Raw genomic sequence first — 20,834 nt, 5'->3', positions numbered from 1 at the left:
CCATGATGACTCAGCCTGATTTCCTTGAACTTTTCCAAATGTCATCCCATAACATCTTTCCTAATAATTTCTAATATTTTCCCTCTGACGGATGATAAGCCAGTTGGTCTGTAGTTTCCTCCTGCTTTCGGCCTCTCACTCTTTCTGAATAAAGAAGTTATGATTGATAAGGTCATAGAAATGCATGGAGCATAAACATTGACTTAACCAGTTGGTTTTTGGTAAATCCAATATCCCTGTCTTCATCTCAACGTAGATTTTTGTCTACATTCATTCCTGTGAAGCACTTTAAGACATTTTTACACTGTTAAAGATGCTATATAAATGCATGAGGTTGTTGTTGGACTGCTGCCCAGGCTAAGTTAGCTAATTCAACAATGAGCACAAATGCAACTGGAAATCTTTTGTTCTGAATGACTTAGAGCTACCATTGTGTGATACCTATACAAGCAAGCCATCAGGGAGTTGAAAAAAATAGAAATTATTTTCAAGTAAGGAAAAGAAATGGAGAAATCTTTAACCTATTTACAATGAATACCTAGAGAGTTTAAAATAGATCGCCAAGGGACTTTTATATGACAGGGACTCATCGAAGCAACGCTGATGAAATCATAAATGAGATCATGCTCATGAATCTTACCCGAACTGCAGAATAGAATAATTCCTCTCGCTAAAATGCTAAACTTTACCATGCTTTGTATCCTGGAGACCATTGTTCATTTTAAAGAAGCTAATGTTAATTTCTGTATTGTTTTTCTAGTAGTTATTTTTCATTACTAGCCCACTAGTATTTTAATAATTAACTGATTTAAATAATGGAATACTTGAACTGGGAGTGAAAAATGAAATGAAACATTGTTCAACTTTACAGCAGTGATCCAGTGTGGATAAAATAAATGCCCAAGATAAACAAAAATGTGAAAAGAAACGCACAGAATTACCGGAATTATGCTTTTTGAGCCATAACTCTGATTTGAGAAGTGATGAATTTAACATCTGGACCTGTGCTATTTTGAGAAAATTCCACAGATGCAACACAAGACAGTTTGATGTTGAAACCTGTGTTTCACACACAGTCCCAGCGCCCGTTAAAAAGCTTCAAGAATCAGACTAATTCAACTAAACTATTTTTGAAACACCCACAGCTCAGCAAAGGTGCAAATTTGTTCCTAACTCTGTGAACAGTGTTACAAAAAAAAGTTTTCAACCTCTGTAACACCAATTAATCGCTCCAGTTAATTCAGATTATAGCAGATACTTCCGTTTCATCTTTAAGTGGCTCATCCAATTTTTTCCCCTGTGACCTATTTTTTAAAAATCCTAGACGTAAAACTCTTGACTAAATAGGACATTCCACTGAAACCCAAGTAGGGCTATTTCTCTGATAGAAGCCATGGGTGAGCCAGACCCTTCCCAATTTTATTCTGGCAAAACGAAAGTCATCCTTTTAGCTCCATTAATGACTTTCAGTACACAGGGATAGTCGTAGGCCATTCAGCCCCTCGAGCCTGTTCTGCTATTGAGTGAGATCATGCTTGGGTTGTGATTTATCTCCATCCATCTGGTGTGGCTCCCCATCCCTTCATATCTTTATCCAGCGAAAGTCTACTGATCCCCGATGTAAAATGCTTAACGGACCGAGGATCCAATTCATCATCTGGTAACTAATCAATTTGCCACTGGAAACCGTTTCTCTTTATTTAACCTATCAAATCTATTCATGTCTGGTTGGCCTCTATTGAATCTCATCTTAACCTTCTCTACTTTAAGAAGAAGAATTCTAGCTTCTCCAGTCTCTCCACATAACTGAAGCCCCTTATCACTGATACCATTCTAGTAAATCTCCTCTCCAAGACTTTGACAGTCACCAGGATTAAATTATCAAACCTTTCTCACCCATGACTTTGTTGGTAGGAAAGGTGAACAAGTTGCTGTAAAAGCTCAATTGTTAAGGAAGGAAACTTGCTGTCCTCAGCTAGTCTACAGTATACGTGACTCCATGCCACTGTGGTAAACCCTTAACTGCTCTCCAAAGTAATCCAGCAGTGTTCAAGAAACCTCTCCCCCCCCCCCCCCCCCCCCCAATCCCATCCATCTGTCTCAGGGCAACGAGGACTGGGTAATAAGTGCCAACCTTACCTTCAACACCCATATCCCAAGAATGAATTTTAAGTAAATCTTTCAATTTACCATATCTTTCTCCACCTTCAAAACACATCTCATTGATTGAATTTCTGATCACCTCTTCTTACCTCCCTGTCCCTGCTTGATGTCCAGTACCCTTTATAGAGCATCTTGGGCATGTTGCTTCATTAGAGATCTTACCTTAGTGCAAATGATCACTGTTACCTCTCTGGTGAATGCCTCAATAAAGTTCACCTTGTCTGACCAGTGGTTGAAGATGAATATGCAAAAATGGTGGATAAGAAAAAAAATAATCACCTATGCCTGGAACCCCCAGAAATACATTTCCCACCTCACCCCAACACCCAATTTCCCCATGTTTCCCCCCCCCCCCCCCCCCCAACCTATTATCGACTTCAGGAAGCGTAATGTTGTAGTTCTTATTTTTCCCGCTTCTGGACTGTGATAGAAAGATTCAACAACGCTCGTTAAGAAAACAAAACTAAGCTTTGTTTACGAATTACAGCTGTCTGCATGCAGAAATGGCTGAAACTTGGAGTCTGAAAGCAGTCAAATACAAACTGCTGGGTCCATCCCAAGTCTGCGCTATTACAGACAAATACGACGATATTTATACATTATAGAATCAAGATAACATGAATACAGCTTGGTCAGGAATTTGATCAAAAGTAAAACATAAGCAATATCATAAAACTGGCGTCACCTTGCTGACCTTTAGAGGACTCGGGGTCTCATATCATTATCTTGTCTTTTGATCGCATGTTTAAGAAACGGAGCAGACTTGTTTAAGTATCGAAAGAAACTAGTTCTAGCTTATCTTGTGTATTTAGACTGCTCTGGGGTATGACGACTGAGTTTTATACGAATTTAGAGTCAGCAAGTTTTCGGGTCAAGTTGCCTTTTCTGCTTGTATTTGTGCCTTAGGTTATGCGAAGTCAGTTTAAATTTCATTGTACCAAGAAACTTGACTAGTTTTTCCATCATGCCTTTATTTGCTTTGCACAACACCACAGTAGCACGACCCCCCCCCCCCCCCCCCCCCCCCCGCCTACATCAATTGCTCTGAAGTAGAGATAGCTTTAAGTTCCGAAGATCGATAGCTTTAAGTTCCTGGGGGTCACAATCACCAACAGTCTGTCCTGGTCCACTCACGTTGATGCAACAGTCAAGAAAGCCCAACAACATCTCTACTTCCTACGGAAGCTAAAGAAATTCAGCATATCTGCATCCACTCTCACAAACTTCTACAGATGTACCATAGAGAGCATCCTATCCAGCTGCATTACACCTTGGTATGATAACTGCTCGGCCCAAGATCGCAAGAAAGTGCAGAGTGTGGTGAACTCAGCCCAACGCATCACACAAGCTTGCCATCCTCCCATTGATTCTGTCTACACCTTCGCTGCCTCAGGGAGGCAGACAGCATTATCAGAGACCCCTCACAGCCAGGCTTTGTCTTCTTCCAGAAGATACAGAAGTCTGAAGACCCGCACATCCAGACAGAGGAACAGCTTCTTCGCCACAGCTACTAGACTCCTCAACGACTCTCCCTCAGACTGATCTGTTCCCTGTAACAACACTATTCACGACGCCCTATGCTGCTCTTGTTTGACCTTAGTAAGAAGTCTTACAACACCAGGTTAAAGTCCAACAGGTTTGTTTCAAACACGAGCTTTCGGAGCACGGCTCCTTAAGGAGCCGTGCTCCGAAAGCTCGTGTTTGAAACAAACCTGTTGGACTTTAACCTGGTGTTGTAAGACTTCTTACTGTGCTCACCCCAGTCCAACGCCGGCATCTCCACATCATTGTTTGACCTTGTTTCACACTGTAACTAATCACTATATGTTGATATACCATTGTCAATGTACTCTGTTGATTATTCTTTTGTCTTCTATGTACATACTGTGTATGTTTCCTTGGCCGCAGAAAAATACTTTTCACTGTACTTCAGTACACGTGACAATAGATATAAATCAATCAATCAAAGTCTGCAATTCCCTCTATAAACCTCTGCTTTCTCTACCACCTTTCATTTCAAGACTCCCTTTCAACCCTACCTCTTTAACCCAGTATCTCCTCATGTGACTGCGTGTCAAATTCTGTCTGGTAACGCTCCTGTGGAAGCGTGTTCTGTTATGTTTTGTTGTGTTAAAAGTACCATTCAAATATAACAAATTTCCAACGCAACGGGCTTTCTAGATTTTTGCATCTTTGTGTCTGACGTTAAAAAAAAAGCATTTTTCATAAAGACACAGTCGCTTTAAAGAGAATAAATTTCGAGTGTGAGAGGTGGCTGCATCTATCAATTCCGGGTTTATTAATCAGTAACGTGCCTTTTGCATTGAATCCTCGGCAGGAACACCTGAAACACACAAGGAGCCACTTGGTCAGTTACACTGTTTAAAAATGTACCACATCAGGCAGCTTGCTGCAAAGTTTTATGTCAAACTGCTGTAAACTTTAACTCTCTCACGCCCTCTTAACAAGATCGATCTCGCTTTCCGCTAGATGAGAACAAGTAACCACGAGAGTTTTCCGCTTGTAACTGTTCCGGAAACACCGCTACCTGAATCATGGCCATACCCGAGGAAATCAGGAGACTTCTGGAAGGTAATATTCTAATCTGAAATTACAATGAATGTGTTCAAATTCCTCTCCTGTATTTGGACCAGGAAGGAAGGGGGGCTGAACAATTTCCACTGGATATTTGGCTTCTCTCAAACAGGGAGCGGCTTGTACCCGGGTTGGTGGGATGACGCGAACTCACTTTTGGACGAGGAGCTGTCTACATTGACAAGAAAGAGACTTTTTTTTGGAGAGGGACTGTTGATAGGCCCAGTTTGCCAGCTCTGTCCTTCTGGAAACATAGTGCTGTGTATTTTAATGTTGGTTTGAAAATGGTCTCGACAAGGTCATCACTCAATGCTGACACTTTGCCGATTTGTTGGTGTGCCCCGTTGGGCTGTCAATAGGGGCACAGTGACTTGGAAGAACATTGCCATATCAAAATCCTGGAACCCCCTCCCCAACAGCACTGTGGGTGTACCTACACCACGCGGACGGCAGCAGTTCAAGAAGGCAGCTCACCACCACCTTCTCAAGGGCAATTAGGGTTGGGTTATGCAGGCTGGCCCAGTTATGAATGAATGAACAAAAAATCCTCAGCTGGCTTGAGTGATATTGCTGTCCAATGGCATGACCCAGATGGTGCCAGATGTTGGGCTGTATTCTCCGCACACCAATCCCGAAATCGCGTTCGGCGATGGGGCGGAGAATCTGTTTACCCCCATGAAATTGGGACCGGTGCCAGTTCCGCGATTCTCCGCCCGCCCGAAAAGCGGCGGACTCGGGGAGTATGCCACGCCGAGTATCCACCACCTCGGGCCATTCCCTGAGGCCTGCCCCGCTATTCTCCGCCTCCGATTGGCCAAATTCCCCATGCTGTGTTTCTAATGTGGTCCTGCCATTCGGGAAACTCGCAAAATGGCTGCGGACTCACTCCGGGGCCGCTTGAGTCTTTAAGAACCAACCGTGGTTGGAATACATCTGAAACATCAGCTATATGTCCTTTTAGAATTTTATAAAATATCTCTGACAAAATCATGTTTGTAGTTTGCTGCTTGCATTAAGATGCACTGTACATTATTCTGCTGCTCAGTGCTGAGAGTTTCCACTTGCTAATGCTGAAGTGCGTAAACCAGGTTCAACCCATCCAGCTGTTCTGCCTTTCTGGTTAAAACCTGGTTGTTCGGTACCTTAGCTCCATTTACCACCCGTTCTGTAAACATTTAAACTGGTTAGTCAATTTGAGTTGACCATAGCCACACAGCTTTTTGAGGGCATTCCAGACTTGCACTGCTCACTGTGAGGAAGTGCTTCCTGACAGCACCCTTGAACAGACTGACTCGAAATGTAAGGTTATGTCCCCTTGTTCTGGACTCTCCTGTTCTCCATCCAACACATTGAACCCCCCACCCAAAAGGAACCCCACCATTCAACAGTCAATGGTAACCAACTCTCCAAAATGGAGAATGAACAAACCCCAACTCTTATGGAACCCATCACATGCCCCCCTTAGCACAAATTTCACCTTCTCCAGGGCTAAGAACTCCAGTAGGTTCCCTCGCCACTCTGAGACACAGGATGGACAAGTTGACGTCAATCCCAACAGGAATGATCAATGAGGTGAAGGCTAAAACACCCGTCTGCAGCTCTTGCCGGTAACTTCGCCTGATCCGGCACCCTGAAAATGGCTTCCGGGGGACTGGGCTCCACATCTCTGTGCAAACTGCCCTCCATGAACTTTCCAACTTTGAGCAGGACCAGAGCAAATGCACATGATTCGCAGGGCCCCTCCGACACCGCTCCACCCCCTAAAAAAGTTGGTTAATCCTTGACTTCGTCAGGTGAACACTGTACACCAGCTTCAAATGTATCAACCCAGCCTCGCATATGAGGTTGAGGCATTCACCCTCCACAGCACCTCATACCACATTCCCTCCTCCAACACTGCTCCCACCTCCCCTTCCCACTTGGCCTTGATCTCCTCCATGGACCCGTTATCCTCCTCCAAAATCCTCCCATAAATCTCTGAGATGACCACCCTCTCCAGCAATGAGGATGAAGGCTCTATCGGGAAGGTGGGGAAAACCTTCCTCGCAAAGTCTCGCACCTGCATGCACCGCAAACTCTCCTCCCGTGTCAGCCTGACCCCCCTCTGGAGTATCACCTTCCTTACTCTGGCCAGACAAATGTGGAAATCAGCCTAATTCCCCCCCCCCCCCCCCCTTCAAAAACGCCTTCGGCCAAAAGACTGCTGGCACTGAAACAAAAATAAAAATAGTGATAAAATGTTCATCTTCACCACCTGCATGTTAGAGGTATAGTTGCTTGGTTTCTGTATTCCATCAAGTTGCTAAATAATTTCAATTAGAATATCCTTCATGTTCTCGCCTTCGCACCCTGATTTTATCCGAAGTTTACCCTTTTGGTCCCACATCAATTCTGGTGAATCTGTTCTGTACTTCCTCCAAGGTCTTCTTTAAAAAAAAATAATTTAGAGTACCCAATTAATTTTTTCCAATTAAGGGGCAATTTAGCGTGGCCAATTCGCCTAGCCTGCACATCTTTGCGTTGTGGGGGCGAAACCCACACAAACACGGGGAGAATGTGCAAACTCCACATGGACAGTGACCCAGAGCTGGGATAGAACCTGGGACCTTGGTGCTGTGAGGCAGCAGTGCTAGCCACTGTGCCACCCTACTTCCTCCAAGGTCAATATATCTTTACTGTGGTGCAGTGTGCAGACACTTCACATGGGGTCTAACCAGAGCAATGATGACGATCTTTGACCCTGTTCCTTTGAGATGAAAGCAAACATTCAACACTTAATTTTAATGGCAGCTGATAGTTTGTGTTCAGTTGTTGTTTGTAGAATCGAAGATGCTTCAAATATGTGGGTGGGGAGTGGAAATATGTTTTGATATCCCATGAGAGTCCAATTGGTGCCAAAATGTAAAATTAGCACGTTGCTTAATGGCTCTGGAATCACGGGGCATTTCCACTTTCACTGTTTTGGCAGGCAGCTGATGGAGAAGGTGGTCTGCTGCCTAAAAGGATAGACTTGATGAACTTTACAAATGAAAATCAGATGATGTGTTGGGTGGGTGAATCGGTCACTCTAAATTGCCCTTTGATTGGAAAAAAATAAATAATTGGATAGTCGAAATTTATTTTTTAAAAAATAAAAATCAGAGTGATGGTATTTGGCACAAATGCACCCTGGGAATTGTTGTCCACAAGTGTCACATGATGCACCCCGAGTCTGGTATTTGGATCGAACCTCTTCACTGAGTCAGAACACCAAGCCCAGGCTTTGAATAAGAGGACCAGGACCGTATAATTTTCCTGCAGAAACAACCAGTTTGCATTGGGAGAACCTTTCACAACGCAAGGCTGCCCCAAAGCACAGCAGCACAAGTGGCTGGCACTGTGGCTTCACAGCACCAGGGTCGATTCCCCGCTGGGTGACTCTCTGTGCGGAGTCTGCACGTTCTCCCTGTGTCTGCGTGGGTTTCCTCCGGGTGCTCCGGTTTCCTCCCACTGTCCAAAGACGTGGAGGTTAGGTGGATTGGCCATGCTAAATTGCCCTTAGTGTCCAAAAAAGGTTAGGTGGGGTTATTGGGTTACGGGGATAGGGTTGAAGTGAGGGGTTAAGCGGGTCGGTGCAGACTCGATGGGCTGAATGGCCTCCTTCTGCATTGTATGTTCTATGTAAAGTGTACAATTTACAGTGTAGCCACTATTGTTCTGTAGGAAACGTGGCAGTCAATTTATGAACAGCAAGTTGGCACAAACGGCATGGTCACATCAAATGTCCACACACGAGTATGACCAGGTTTTCATTCTGAAATTGCTTATGAGTTTTGTTAACATTTATTACTGCCTCCATGAGGTGTGTGACATTTGCGAAGAAAAACTTAAATTGATTTTATTGAGCCCGATTCGTTGGCAGGTATCCAGTTTAGATTTTGTGACCGGTTGTTTTCATACAGTGATGATGTTTCATTAACACAGTTACAATTTTCTGCTGCTGACGAGAAAATTGTTACACGTCATGGAAATATTTTTTTCAATGACAAGGCTCGCTCATTGTCCGGTGTGGCGAGGGGAGTGAACTGCATGTACTCTGAATCACAAAGTGTTTGTGGTCATTCAGGGATAGTGCTTTTGTTTTTGACAGGAAACTACAGCGGTATATTTTGTCTGTCTGTCTCTCTCTCTCTCTCGATCAGGCTAGAATGAAAGATATTTCAGCTTGCTGTAACAGCTGCCTGTGCAGTTGGTGTATGTTCTGCTTGTTGACTGCACTGCACCTCTCTCAGTGAGCTGAGAGAGCAGAACACTGAACGATGAAATCTTTCTGACTTTGTGTAGGTTGCTTTTTGATGTTGTCTCTTGTTTCTTTGTCTCCTACTTTCACTATGACTGACCAGTTTTGTCCCTCATCCATTTTGCACACTTTCTCATTAATTATGCACTTGCATGCTCAGTCCCTTCAGCTTTTAAAAAAAATGAGTTATATGATTGCGGCAAACATTCATCCTGCAAGCAATCCAAAATGGATGACCTGGTCATTTATTCCATGTTTGTGGAACTTGTTGTGTTTTAGTGTCTGCACTCACAGCCAATTAAGAACTTGTGGTGTTCGGAGAGGTGTTATATAAATGTAAATTTGTTGTCCTTGCCACCATGGGCCTAGATGTAGAGGAGGTGAAGGGCTAAAGATATCCTGGTGCAATTCTATTGGCCTGAAGCTAGTTCAAAGCACTGAATGGAGTGGCCAGTTGCTGCATTTATTCTTCTATTATCAGAGCTGTTATTAGTTACATTTTACAGTGGAATAACCCCGGTAGCAGCAAGGTTCAAACAGTGACACCTGCTCAGCTTATCAAGAAAGTTTGAGATCTCTTGTGTTTTTGCTAAACTATCTTTGCCATTTAGTTGAAGGGTCAATAACAAGAGGGCATACATTTTAAGGTGGAAGGCAGGAGGTTTGGAGGGGATTTGAAGAAGCGATTTTTCACCCAGAGGGTGATGGGGATCTGGAATGCACGGCCTGGGAGGATAGCTGAGGCAGGAAACTTCACAATCTTTAAAAGGTACCAGGATGAGCACTTGAAATGTCACAACATCCAAGGCCAAGTGCTGGGAAGTGGGATTAGGGTAGGTTAGCTTGTTTTGTTGATGAAGGCTGAATAGGCCGAACAGCCTCTTCTGTACTGTATGATTCTGTGATTTAGAGTAAAGAAAGGTCTTGTATAAATGCAAGCTTGGGATATGCTTAACAACCAATTAACTACTTTTTGAAGAACAATCCCTGTTGTGAAAAACTCAACAGCCAACTTGTGCATGACAAGGTCCCATGAACAGTGGTCACCAGATAATCTGTTTGATTAAGGGTTAAATATATGCCAGGAGAATTCCTCTGCTCTTTAGCGTCCTGGGATCTTTTATTTCCACATAAGAACTGGAGCATTGGTTTAAACCTCATCTGAACATGACACCACCGACAGTGCCGCACCCCCTCGGTACTGACATCAGCAACAGTGCCGCACCCCCTCGGTACTGACATCGGCAACAGTGCCGCACCCCCTCGGTACTGACACCACTGACAGTGCTGCACCCCCTTTGTACTGACATCACCGACAGTGCCGCACCCCCTCGGTACTGACACCACCGACAGTGCCGCACCCCCTCGGTACTGACATCAGCAACAGTGCCGCACCCCCTCGGTACTGACATCAGCAACAGTGCCGCACCCCCTCGGTACTGACATCCCTGACCGTGCCACACCCCCTCGGTACTGACATCAGCAACAGTGCCGCACCCCCTCGGTACTGACATCAGCAACAGTGCTGCACCCCCTCGGTACTGACATCGGCAACAGTGCCACACCCCCTCGGTACTGACATCAGCAACAGTGCCGCACCCCCTCGGTACTGACATCAGCAACAGTGCCGCACCCCCTTGGTACTCACACCACCGACAGTGCTGCACCCCCTCGGTACTCACACCACCGACAGTGCTGCACCCCCTCGGTACTGACATCAGCAACAGTGCCGCACCCCCTCGGTACTGACATCAGCAACAGTGCCGCACCCCCTTGGTACTGACACCACTGACAGTGCCACACCCCCTCGGTACTGACACCGCCGACAGTGCCGCACCCCCTCGGTACTGACACCACCGACAGTGCCGCACCCCCTCGGTACTGACACCACCGACAGTGCCGCTCCCCCTCGGTACTGACATTGCCGACAGTGCCGCACCCCCTCGGTACTGACACCACCGACAGTGCCGCTCCCCCTCGGTACTGACATTGCCGACAGTGCCACTCCCCCTCGGTACTGACATTGCCAGCAGTGCCGCACCCCCTCGGTACTGACACCACCGACAGTGCCGCACCCCCTCGGTACTGACATTGCCAGCAGTGCCGCTCCCCCTCGGTACTGACATTGGCAACAGTGCCGCACCCCCTCGGTACTGACACCACCGACAGTGCCGCACCCCCTCGGTACTGACATTGCCAGCAGTGCCGCACCCCCTCGGTTCTGCACTGAGTGTTAGCTTAGATTTCATGCACAGGCACGGGGTTTGAACACAACCTTCGTCAGACCCGGGTGAACTGTTATTAAATTCTGTTCCAATATATTATCTCAGTTTGTTGCTAACGTGCATCCGGCTATTCTAAATTTTCCTTCCCATACACTCCCAATGAATTTTATTGAATTAACCAAGAATGACATTTCACAGGAAGGATTGCTTAGTCACAATGCACAGTTTGACCTGATCAATTTCTGTTACAGAAAGTGGCTCTAATGTAGAAGGCATTTCACTCCGGAGTGAAGCTACTGGACACTTTCTTCTGTGTGTTAACCACTCCTGGAGACATCAGAGGCAAAGTAACTCTTTCAGCTGCACTTATTCTAGTGACATTTTTCCCTATATTTCCAATGAAAGCTCTTTAGAAGGAGATGATTGCTAAATCATACAGTATGAGAGCCCCTAAATTAGTGCATTTTACAAAAAGTACTTTCATTTATATAGTACTTTTCATGACTACTAAAGTAGTCAATGAAACTTTTCCCACCTTATTCCCTTCGAGCAGTGCAATCCCACTGGAAGAATTTGATGTTGATCTGTCTCCAGTCACTTAAACACACTTGTCTGTACTTCAAGCACTGACCCAGCTCAAAGATTCTTCCTGGAACAAAGCTGTAAGCTCCCAGCTATGAGGCAAATGCCACTGATGGGTTTCTAACAACCTTCTCAGCGGGCTTTACACTTCTGTCCCAACCAAAACTACTCTCATTTCATGGGTGGAATCCTCACAATTTCAAACTATCTGCCTTTCAAAACACATTCCACACCTACTTTATCCCATCAATCTGATGTTCAGACCTGGGCAGCAGGCCCGCATACGGCTGGTCTCTGTTTTTTAACATAACACTGATACTTGGCCATCTCGCAGCTTAATTTAAAAAATACTGCCTGGATAAATATTTATTTGTGCAAATTTCAACTAAAAATAAAACCGATTTGCAAATCTTTACACTGGAAGAATTTAGTCATTCTTCCACAATCTGGTCCAAAAAATACATAACATTGAGTTAAAACCACTTTTTAAAATTTTGTATACATTGGGAGAATTTCCTCAAGTGGCTTCACTGTGCTCAGTGAAGTGAACATTAAGTACTTGGCAAATGGACCAGGATATAAATGTTTAAACGTGCTTGGGTCAGAACTCCTTCTCCTTAAGTGAATGGCAAGGGATTTGAGCCACCTGGAATTGTGTGCAGGAAACGTCAATGAAAAGGGGCCTGGACCCATTGGGATTCTGCACAATGGTGAATGGAAGGGGTTTATGCCAGTTGGGATTCTGTACAAGAGAAGGAGCAAACTAAAGTAGAGGAGACTCTAGTCTCCATGTGTTTGACTTTTTCTTTGCACTGCTCTCTGAAATCACTATGACTACTTTGATCCACCACTTTGAAGAAAACCTATCGCCCTCTTTGGGGTAATTGAAGATGGACAATTGGATGCCTTGCCAGTGGCACCCACACCCTGGGAATGCCATGATCCTTGCCCCATTACTGGAGTTGGATTATCCCAAGACAGCGCAGTGTCAATGTATTGTGACGTTCTTCAAGAAGTCATAGCTGTTCTATCATGAACATTTTATCCACAGGTCATCTGACTGTTTTAGATTTGTTTCTGGCTTGTTTATTTTTTATTTTTTTTTAAAAAACTTCAGGGTACTCGATTCATTTTTTTCCAATTAAGGGGCAATTTAGCGTGGCCAATCCACCTAGCCTGCACGTCTTTGGGTTGTGGGGGCGAAACCCACGCAAACACGGGGAGATTGTGCAAACTCCACACAGACAGTGACCCGGGGCTGGGATCGAACCTGGGACCTCAGCGCTGTGAGGCTGCAGGGCTAACCCACTGCGCCACCCTGCTGCCCTGTTTATTCGTTCTTTGAAAAAAACAATTGTTGTTTTCAAATTCTTCATGACTAGTGATGAATGAAGATCAATTTTATATTATCTGCATCCTAGTAACTTAAAGCATTGTGATCTGTCTAAGTCTGCATTGCTGCTGAAAGAAAGGCAATTTATTGAACTATTCCCATGACCAGCTGATTAATTCAATGGATAATATGATAAACTAGTTGTCTTTCCTTCCGAAGTTCCTGTTTTTTTATTTGACTGGCACTGTTTGCCCTCTGGTGCCAATACTTGCATGGTCACTTTTGAAGCATGATTCCAGATGGTGTGGTGGGGTAATTGACCATAAAGTAGAGACAATCTGGAGGAGATTTGATAGAGGTATGCAAAATAATTTGAAACTTTAATAGACGGAATAAGGAGGAACACACTCCAATAGGAAAAGGGTCAGTACTCCTCAAACAACATCATTAAAACAAATAATCTAGTTATGTGGGAGCCAGCTGTGCACAAATTGATGCCATGATTTGGCATTACAGCTACATTTCAAAGTGTACTTCTGTCTGCTTCAGGGAATCCATTCCTGTTGGTAAAGTGTTACGCGATGTGTCGTGACGTGAGCAGTGTTTGCGCGGACTTTGCAGTTCTCCATCTTTGAATGATCATCAGCTCTTATTAAACCTCCCATCGTGTTTGGAAGAATCCATAGTGTGGGCACCTGTAACTTCTCTGTTTTGAGGCTAACAAAGAAATATAACAAATTAATCGTCTTAAAGCACAACAGTGAAAGGAACTATATATGCTTTAATTAAAATACTCTCTTAAAATCGCATGTTAAGTGACTAACAAAAACTCTTGAATTTTTCTTTTCTCCTTCCTGTGGCCAGACTGTGAATACTTTATAGGTGAAGGTCTACAAGGTGAAAAGCTCAGCAGAAAGGCAAAAGATGAAAGAGAAGTACTCTTAGATGGCTTCCGTCTGGTGAAATACAAGTAAGTGGAATGCTTCATGGTAAACTAAATGTCACTCTACATAAGTAGTTTGCAGCCTAAAATTGGCTGGGGCTCTGATGACCCCAAATCTCCCTTTGCCTGCAGCAGCAGAAACCACAAATAACCAGTTGCCATTTGGTGGGCAAACTGGGTGGGGAGGATTTTCCCTTTTAACTGTAGATGTACGACAGCTGACGAGTCTGGGGTCCTGCATGTCATTCTTGCCTGCTCTCTGCTCGGTTAATAGGACTTGCAGCGCAGAATCGTCAGCCAATTTGGCCCAACTAATGTATGATGGTGTTGTAAGCTCCACATGAGCCTCGGCCGCCCTTTTCCACTCTATCAGCAGCGTTCTTCTGTTCCTCACTCTTCATTGTAAGAAGTCTTACAAAAAACCAGGTTTGTTTCAAACACTAGCACACTGGGAAACACTAGATTACCAGCCCAATGCAATTGACCAGAGGAAGTTAGCATTTCTGGGCAATTTCCAGGTGAATACTTACCCGAGAACTTCCCAGCGCATCATTGGGGTGCCCCCTAATGCAACACTGGGAAAGCAGGAAGTTATGGGAATACATTCTGCCCAATGCCCTGAAAAGCCACTTTGGATAAAGACTTACCCTCTTGTCCATGAACAAAACTATAAGCATCTATATAGTGATATTGCACAGGAGGAAACCTCTTATCTTATGGTGTAATGCTTTAATAATGGGAAACGGGAAATGCAGTAAATATATCTCGCCGAGGACTACAATACAGACATGACTAGAGAAACAAGGTCAACAGAAACAATCATTTCAGCAAAAGTAATGCATTGAGCAGCAACATCCGCCTGCTCCAAACACCCAGATAACAGTTCCTGTGGTGGATGTGAACGGAAGGAAGTCATACAAAATTTAGCAGCTCTTCAGCAATTTAAAAAGAAAATTATTCACTCGGTGATGCACCTGAAAATGAACTGCTGTTATCAGGTTTAAAAAACCTAATTTAATACAACTTAAATGTTCATAACTCCCAGAAATGTAGTAAAATAATCCAAAGCACTTCACAAGAATGTAAAGTCAGATAAGGATTGATAGATAGAGGGATATTTTTTAATGTAGAGCAACAATCAAGACAACTAATGGCATTTGAAAATCGGCATCCATTTCTTATTTGGCAGCATTCGGTATTTGTCTATGACCTCATTTCTATTCAGGCTGAACTTAATCTAACACTTCTTCGCCAATCAAGTTGACTCATTTTATAGTTCAGCTGTCACAATATTGTCCCTCCCTCAGTTTGCCATTTGTTTGAATTTTACTCAGGTGCATGTCAGGAGCAAATGTGTTTAAATAAATACATTCAAGAATCTGTCACTGGAACATCATTATTGAAGTGCTACACTGCCACAGGGCATAGACAAGTGTAAGCATGGACAAGAGGCATTGAAAAGTTAGAGAACAGTGAGATTGGTGAAGCTGCACAGATCTGCACCAACATGCTGCCTGCTCACTCTGCTTTGCAGCAGCTCAGCTTCTGTCAAAGGATAAAGATCACAAGACCGAACCAATTCTCCAGAAAGAAAAAGCAAAAGGGGACCCAAAAAGTCTTTAAGTTCATGAAGGGCTAATAGACATACGACAAGTTAGAGCTAGACATTTCCAGCACTGGGCAATCATAAGATGGTCAACAAGTTAACCCCAACAAAGAACTCAGGAGAAGGCACCCTAATCAATGTAGAGCTTACATCAGCCAAATAGCATTGTTGCATTTGAGGCCGAGTTGTAGCAGACAATGAAGAGAAATGATGTGGAGATGCCGGTGTTGGATTGGGGTCACAGTAAGAAGTCTTACAACAGCAGGTTAAAGTCCAACAGGTTTGTTTCAAACACTAGCTTTCGGAGCACTGCTCCTTCCTCAGGTTATTCACCTGAGTGAGGAATGTTGGACTAGATGGGGGATTCAGAATCCCAGCGAAGGTAAGTCTGTGGAGAGGGGCAATGTGCTGGAGACTGTCACTCTGAGAAACTTATAATGGAAATGAGTTAACAGATGCCAGCTTTCAATTTTAACAAATTACGGGCTTAGGGTGGAGGTGTGGGCTTAAGTAGGGTGTTCTATCCGAGGGGCGGTGCAGACTCGATGGGTTGAATGGCCTCCTTCTGCACTGTAAATTCTATACCTTGACATGTGGACATCATGATGCATGCCTTGCCCTTCTGGTAAAAGCATTAACATTGGGCTGGATTAATTCAAGTTGTGTCATTCGCCACACTAGCCAGGGGCAAGGCCCACTTCCCAGGCATGTATTGTCTTTTGCATTAACAGCCAGTCCCCTGATCACCACCACAGATCCTTTAGAGAAGCACTTAGCCTACCATTGTCCTCTGATTTAGATTTATTGTCACGTATATCGAGGTACAGTGAAAAATATTGTTCAGTATATAGTCCAGGCATATGTTCCATACATGAAAAACATACGATAAGTACACAATGTAAATACCTAGACATCGGATGAGCATATGGAGTACAGTGCTAACAGCAGTGGAGAAGATGCATGGAGTTCAGTCCATAAGAGAGTCATTCAGGAGTCTGGTAACAGCGGGGAAGAAACTGTGTTTGAATCTGTTGGTGCGTGTTCTCAGACTTTTGTATCTCATGCCTGATGGAGAGTTTGGAAGAGAGAATAAGCCAGGTGAGAGGGGTATTTGATTATGCTGCCCGCTTTCCCAAGGCAGCGGGAGGTGTAGACCAAGTCAGTGGGTGGGAGGTGGGTTTGGGTGATGGACTGGGCGGTGTTCACGACTCTCTGTACTTTCTTACGGCCTTGGACCGAGCAGTTGCCATACCAGGCTGTGATGCAGCCAGATAGGATGCTTTCTATGGTGTATCTGTAAAAATTGATAAGAGTCAATGCAGACATGCCAACTTTCCTTAGTTTCCTGAGGAAGTATAGACATTGTTGTGTTTTCTTGGTCATAGCATCGACGTGGGTGGACCAGGACAGACTGTTGGTGATGTATACACCTAGGAATTTGAAGCTGTTGATCATCTCCACCTCGGCCCCGTTGATGAAGGCAGGGATGTCTACCCTTGCGTTGATCAAATTGATAAACCCATTATGCGATCCTTGGCTTTATTATAAAGCAAAGTAATCCTAAAGACTCGGAAGCTGGGGTTGTTCTCCTTGGGAGGTTTGATGGAGGTGTTCAAAAATAACTTGGTGGAATAAAGAGGAACTGCTCTCAGTGGCAGAAGGGTCAGTGCAGAGGACACCAATTAAGGTAAGGGGTAAGGTGATTGTCAAAAAGGGTAGTGACATGAGGAACTTTTTACATTGTTACAAAGATGTGCCACACAGACTATAATTTGTAATGTCATCTGCTGGATATGTGTTGAACATTGTGGCAAAGTTGTAAAGAAGGCCCAAGCCACTTTATGAAGACAGTCCGCAGAGCTCTCAGATGAAAGTATCAGAGATCAGGTGTAAACTGGACTGGATCAGTGCTAACAGACTGCCCCTTCTCTCTCTGCCATGAGGTAACAGCCTTAACCCCCTGCCCCCCCTCTCTCTTTTTCTCTGTCCCTCTCTTCCACAGCGACATGGTGTAAAGGGTTATGGTGGTCGGGCAGGAAAGTGGAGCTGAGTCCACAAAAGATCAGCCATGATCTCATTGAAGGGCAGCGCAGGCTCAAAGTGCCAGATGGCCTACTCCTGCTCCTAGTTCTTATGTTCTCTCTCTCTCTCTCTCTCTCTCTGCCACATATGCAAGAGCCTTACCTCCACCCTCCCCTCCCTGGAACCACTCAACTAAGATGCCCTCTCTGCTTTCAAAACCTAATTGCTGCAAACAGGTTCTTATAGGATGATTCCAATTTAGTGCTACTGTCTTCAATAGAAAAGAACCAAACAGGCATGTTTGCAGTGTGACTGCCTCAGAGAGAAACCAAAGGACCAGCAGCCACTGAGGAAAGTCACTCTCTTGATGTGAATAAGAATTTGGACAATCTGTAAATAATTTTTACGTCTTACAATTTGGCCAAGTTAAACTGATACTCTGTTAAGTTTTAATTATTTTTGTACATCTCTGGGGACGTTGTTCTCATGTATTTTAGGCATGACTGAGAAATCATGGTAGTTTCTGTATCTCTACCCGAGTGAGCTTTTTTGATAAAACTTACTTGTTAAATGGAGGAATCTGGTTGGCTTGGTGCAAGAATTAAGGATATGTTGAACGGGCAATATTATATATTTTCAAATTCTGTACTAGCCGAGAGGAGCTAGCTATCCCTCTTAATGAAATGAAAATTGCTTATTGTCACGAGTAGGCTTCAATGAAGTTACTGTGAAAGGCCCCTAGTCGCCACATTCCGACGCCTGTCCGGGGAGGCTGTTACGGGAATTGAACCGTGTTGCTGGCCTGCCTTGGTCTGCTTTCAAAGCCAGCGATTTAGCCCAGTGTGCTAAACAGCCCCTGGTTGTAACAATAATTTTTCTTTTCACAAATGATCCGAAGTAGTGGAATTAGTAGATTCAAAAATAAGTTGGATAGTTAAGTTGAATCATAGAAGTTACAGTGCAGAAGGAGGCCATTCGGCCCATCGAGTTTGCACCGGCCCTTGGAAAGAGCACTCTACTTAAGCCCAGCGCCGGCCCTAGGGTTGGTGGCGCCCCGGGCAAGCAGAACTTCGGCGCCCTTCGGGGGGGGGAGCCGGAGTGACCACCGGCGAGCCTGGATCCATCCGCCATGTTTGTGCGGGGCGGCCTGAGGGAGGGCGGCCACCGCGCATGCGCTGGTTGGCACCGGTCCAACTGCGCATGCGCGGGACCCGCACTCCTTGATGGCGCCCCCTAGCACATGGCGCCCCGGGCGACTGCCCGAGTTGCCGGTACCTTGAGCCGGCCCTGCTTAAGCCCACGCCTCCACCCTATCCCCGTAACCCAGCAACCCCTCCTAACCTTTTATGACACTAAGAGCAATTTAGCATGGCCAATCCACCTAACCTGCACGTCTTTGGACTGTGGGAGAAAACTGGAGCACCCGGAGGAAACCCATGCAGAGACAGGTTGAACGTGCAGACTCCACACAGCCAGAAACCCAAGCAGGGAGTCGAACCTGGGACCCTGGTGCTGTGAAGCAACTGTGCTAACCATTGCTACACCTGCTACCCCTTTTTGAAGGAAAAACATTTTACGGGGTGTTGGAGGGAACAGGGAGAGGAATTCAGTGACTAGTTGTCTTGCTGGGAGCAGAAATGGTTGAATGATTGCCTCCTCCTGAGCCATATCTCTCCTGTGAGTGATGCAAACTCTCAATCTTGTCACTCTTTGGGATCAGATCAGGGAATGTTACACATGGGATGAAATCTTGAATCATGGTCTGTACAGTCAGATTAAAAATTAAATGCAAGATATCCAGTCACTTATAGTTTCTACAAATTCCGTTGCCAAGCCACCACAAATCCCAAATACATTAAAATGACATGGAATATAACTCTGAGATTAGTGGCTGAGACTATGCCCACATAGCACAAATATCCCGATTATCAAGCAATTTATCCTTGCTCTCCACGAGCAATACCACAGTAAATTTAACCAGTAAACAGATTGCCGTTCTCCCTCGTGGGCCCTCTGACACTAATCTCCATGTTCACATTTCATAGAATTTACAGTGCAGAAGGAGGCCATTCAGCCCATCGTGTCTGCACCAGCTCCTGGAAAGAGCACCCTACCCAAGGTCAACACCTCCACCCTATCCCCATAACCCAGTAACCCCACCCAACACTAAGGGCAATTTTGGACACTAAGGGCAATTTATCATGTCCAATCCACCTAACTTGCACATCTTTGGACTGTGGGAGGAAACCGGAGCACCCGGGGGAAACCCACGCACACATAGGGAGGATGTGCAGACTCCACACAGACAGTGACCCAAGCCGGGAATCGAACCTGGGACCCTGGAGCTGTGAAGCGATTGTGCTATCCACAATGCTACCGTGCTGCCCACAATTTCATTTGAAATGGAAGCTGCCTTTGTAAACTTCCTTGGCAGATCAAGTCTAAATCAGAAATTGTAGGTGCGATCTAACGGCAGCGTTGCAGATGACTCAGGACGTAACGCGGCCATAAATCTCTTCCCGCCACGCTTCGCGAGATCTAATGGGATCTTGCGAGATTCCGCAATCTGGATCCCGCCCACAATGGGTGGGGCCTAAGTGTGCAATTAGACGCACTTAAATCTGTCTCCGCCAGAGGTAACCAGCTGCCAGGATTGAATCGCCTCACCGAGGGTACCCCAGCCGGCGTCTGGTCTCCACAAACAGTGACAGCTGGTCATCGGAACTCCCCGGCACGGTCCGACCCTGGGCAGGGTGGCATCCCTGCACTGCTGATGCCACCTGGGTACCCTGGCAGTGCCGGCTGTGTACCAGTCTGGTACTGCCAGATTGCCCAGGTGGCACTAGGCAGGGGCTATACCAGGCTGGCGGTGCCATGGTACATTTTGCCCTTGCCGGGGTGTGCAGGGATGCCCTTTCCTTATGCGGTGGGAAGATCAAGAGATCAGGGCCGCCATTTAAAAATGGCGGTCTGATCTCTTCCTGCACTGACGAGTGCAGCTCTTCCGTGTAGAAATGAAGGTAAATGCAGCCTTGGTGGGGTCTTCCGTTTGATAGCAGTGTCGTTCCCGCCCAATAAACCTGCCC

At 45.2% G+C, this 20,834-nt stretch overlaps 1 protein-coding gene across 3 annotated transcripts in view; it reads left to right on the top strand.

The window, feature by feature from the left end:
* Positions 1–4,284: 4,284 nt before the first annotated feature.
* LOC119954415 (src kinase-associated phosphoprotein 1-like) overlaps positions 4,285–20,834 on the top strand; it is a 511,846-nt gene continuing 495,296 nt past the window's right edge. The window contains exons 1-3 of one of the 3 annotated variants that reach the window (XM_038779618.1): positions 4,285–4,531; positions 4,654–4,755; positions 14,042–14,147. In XM_038779618.1, coding sequence (XP_038635546.1) covers positions 4,719–4,755; positions 14,042–14,147 — 143 coding nt within the window. In that variant the 5' untranslated portion in view covers positions 4,285–4,531; positions 4,654–4,718. The other 2 variants (XM_038779616.1, XM_038779617.1) reach the window with 2 other exon arrangements.

The sequence above is a fragment of the Scyliorhinus canicula genome, chromosome 19, assembly GCF_902713615.1.
Source record: "Scyliorhinus canicula chromosome 19, sScyCan1.1, whole genome shotgun sequence".
Taxonomy (NCBI): domain Eukaryota; kingdom Metazoa; phylum Chordata; class Chondrichthyes; order Carcharhiniformes; family Scyliorhinidae; genus Scyliorhinus; species Scyliorhinus canicula.
Note: the sequence above shows the minus strand (reverse complement) of the source record. Positions and strands in the feature narration are given on the sequence as shown.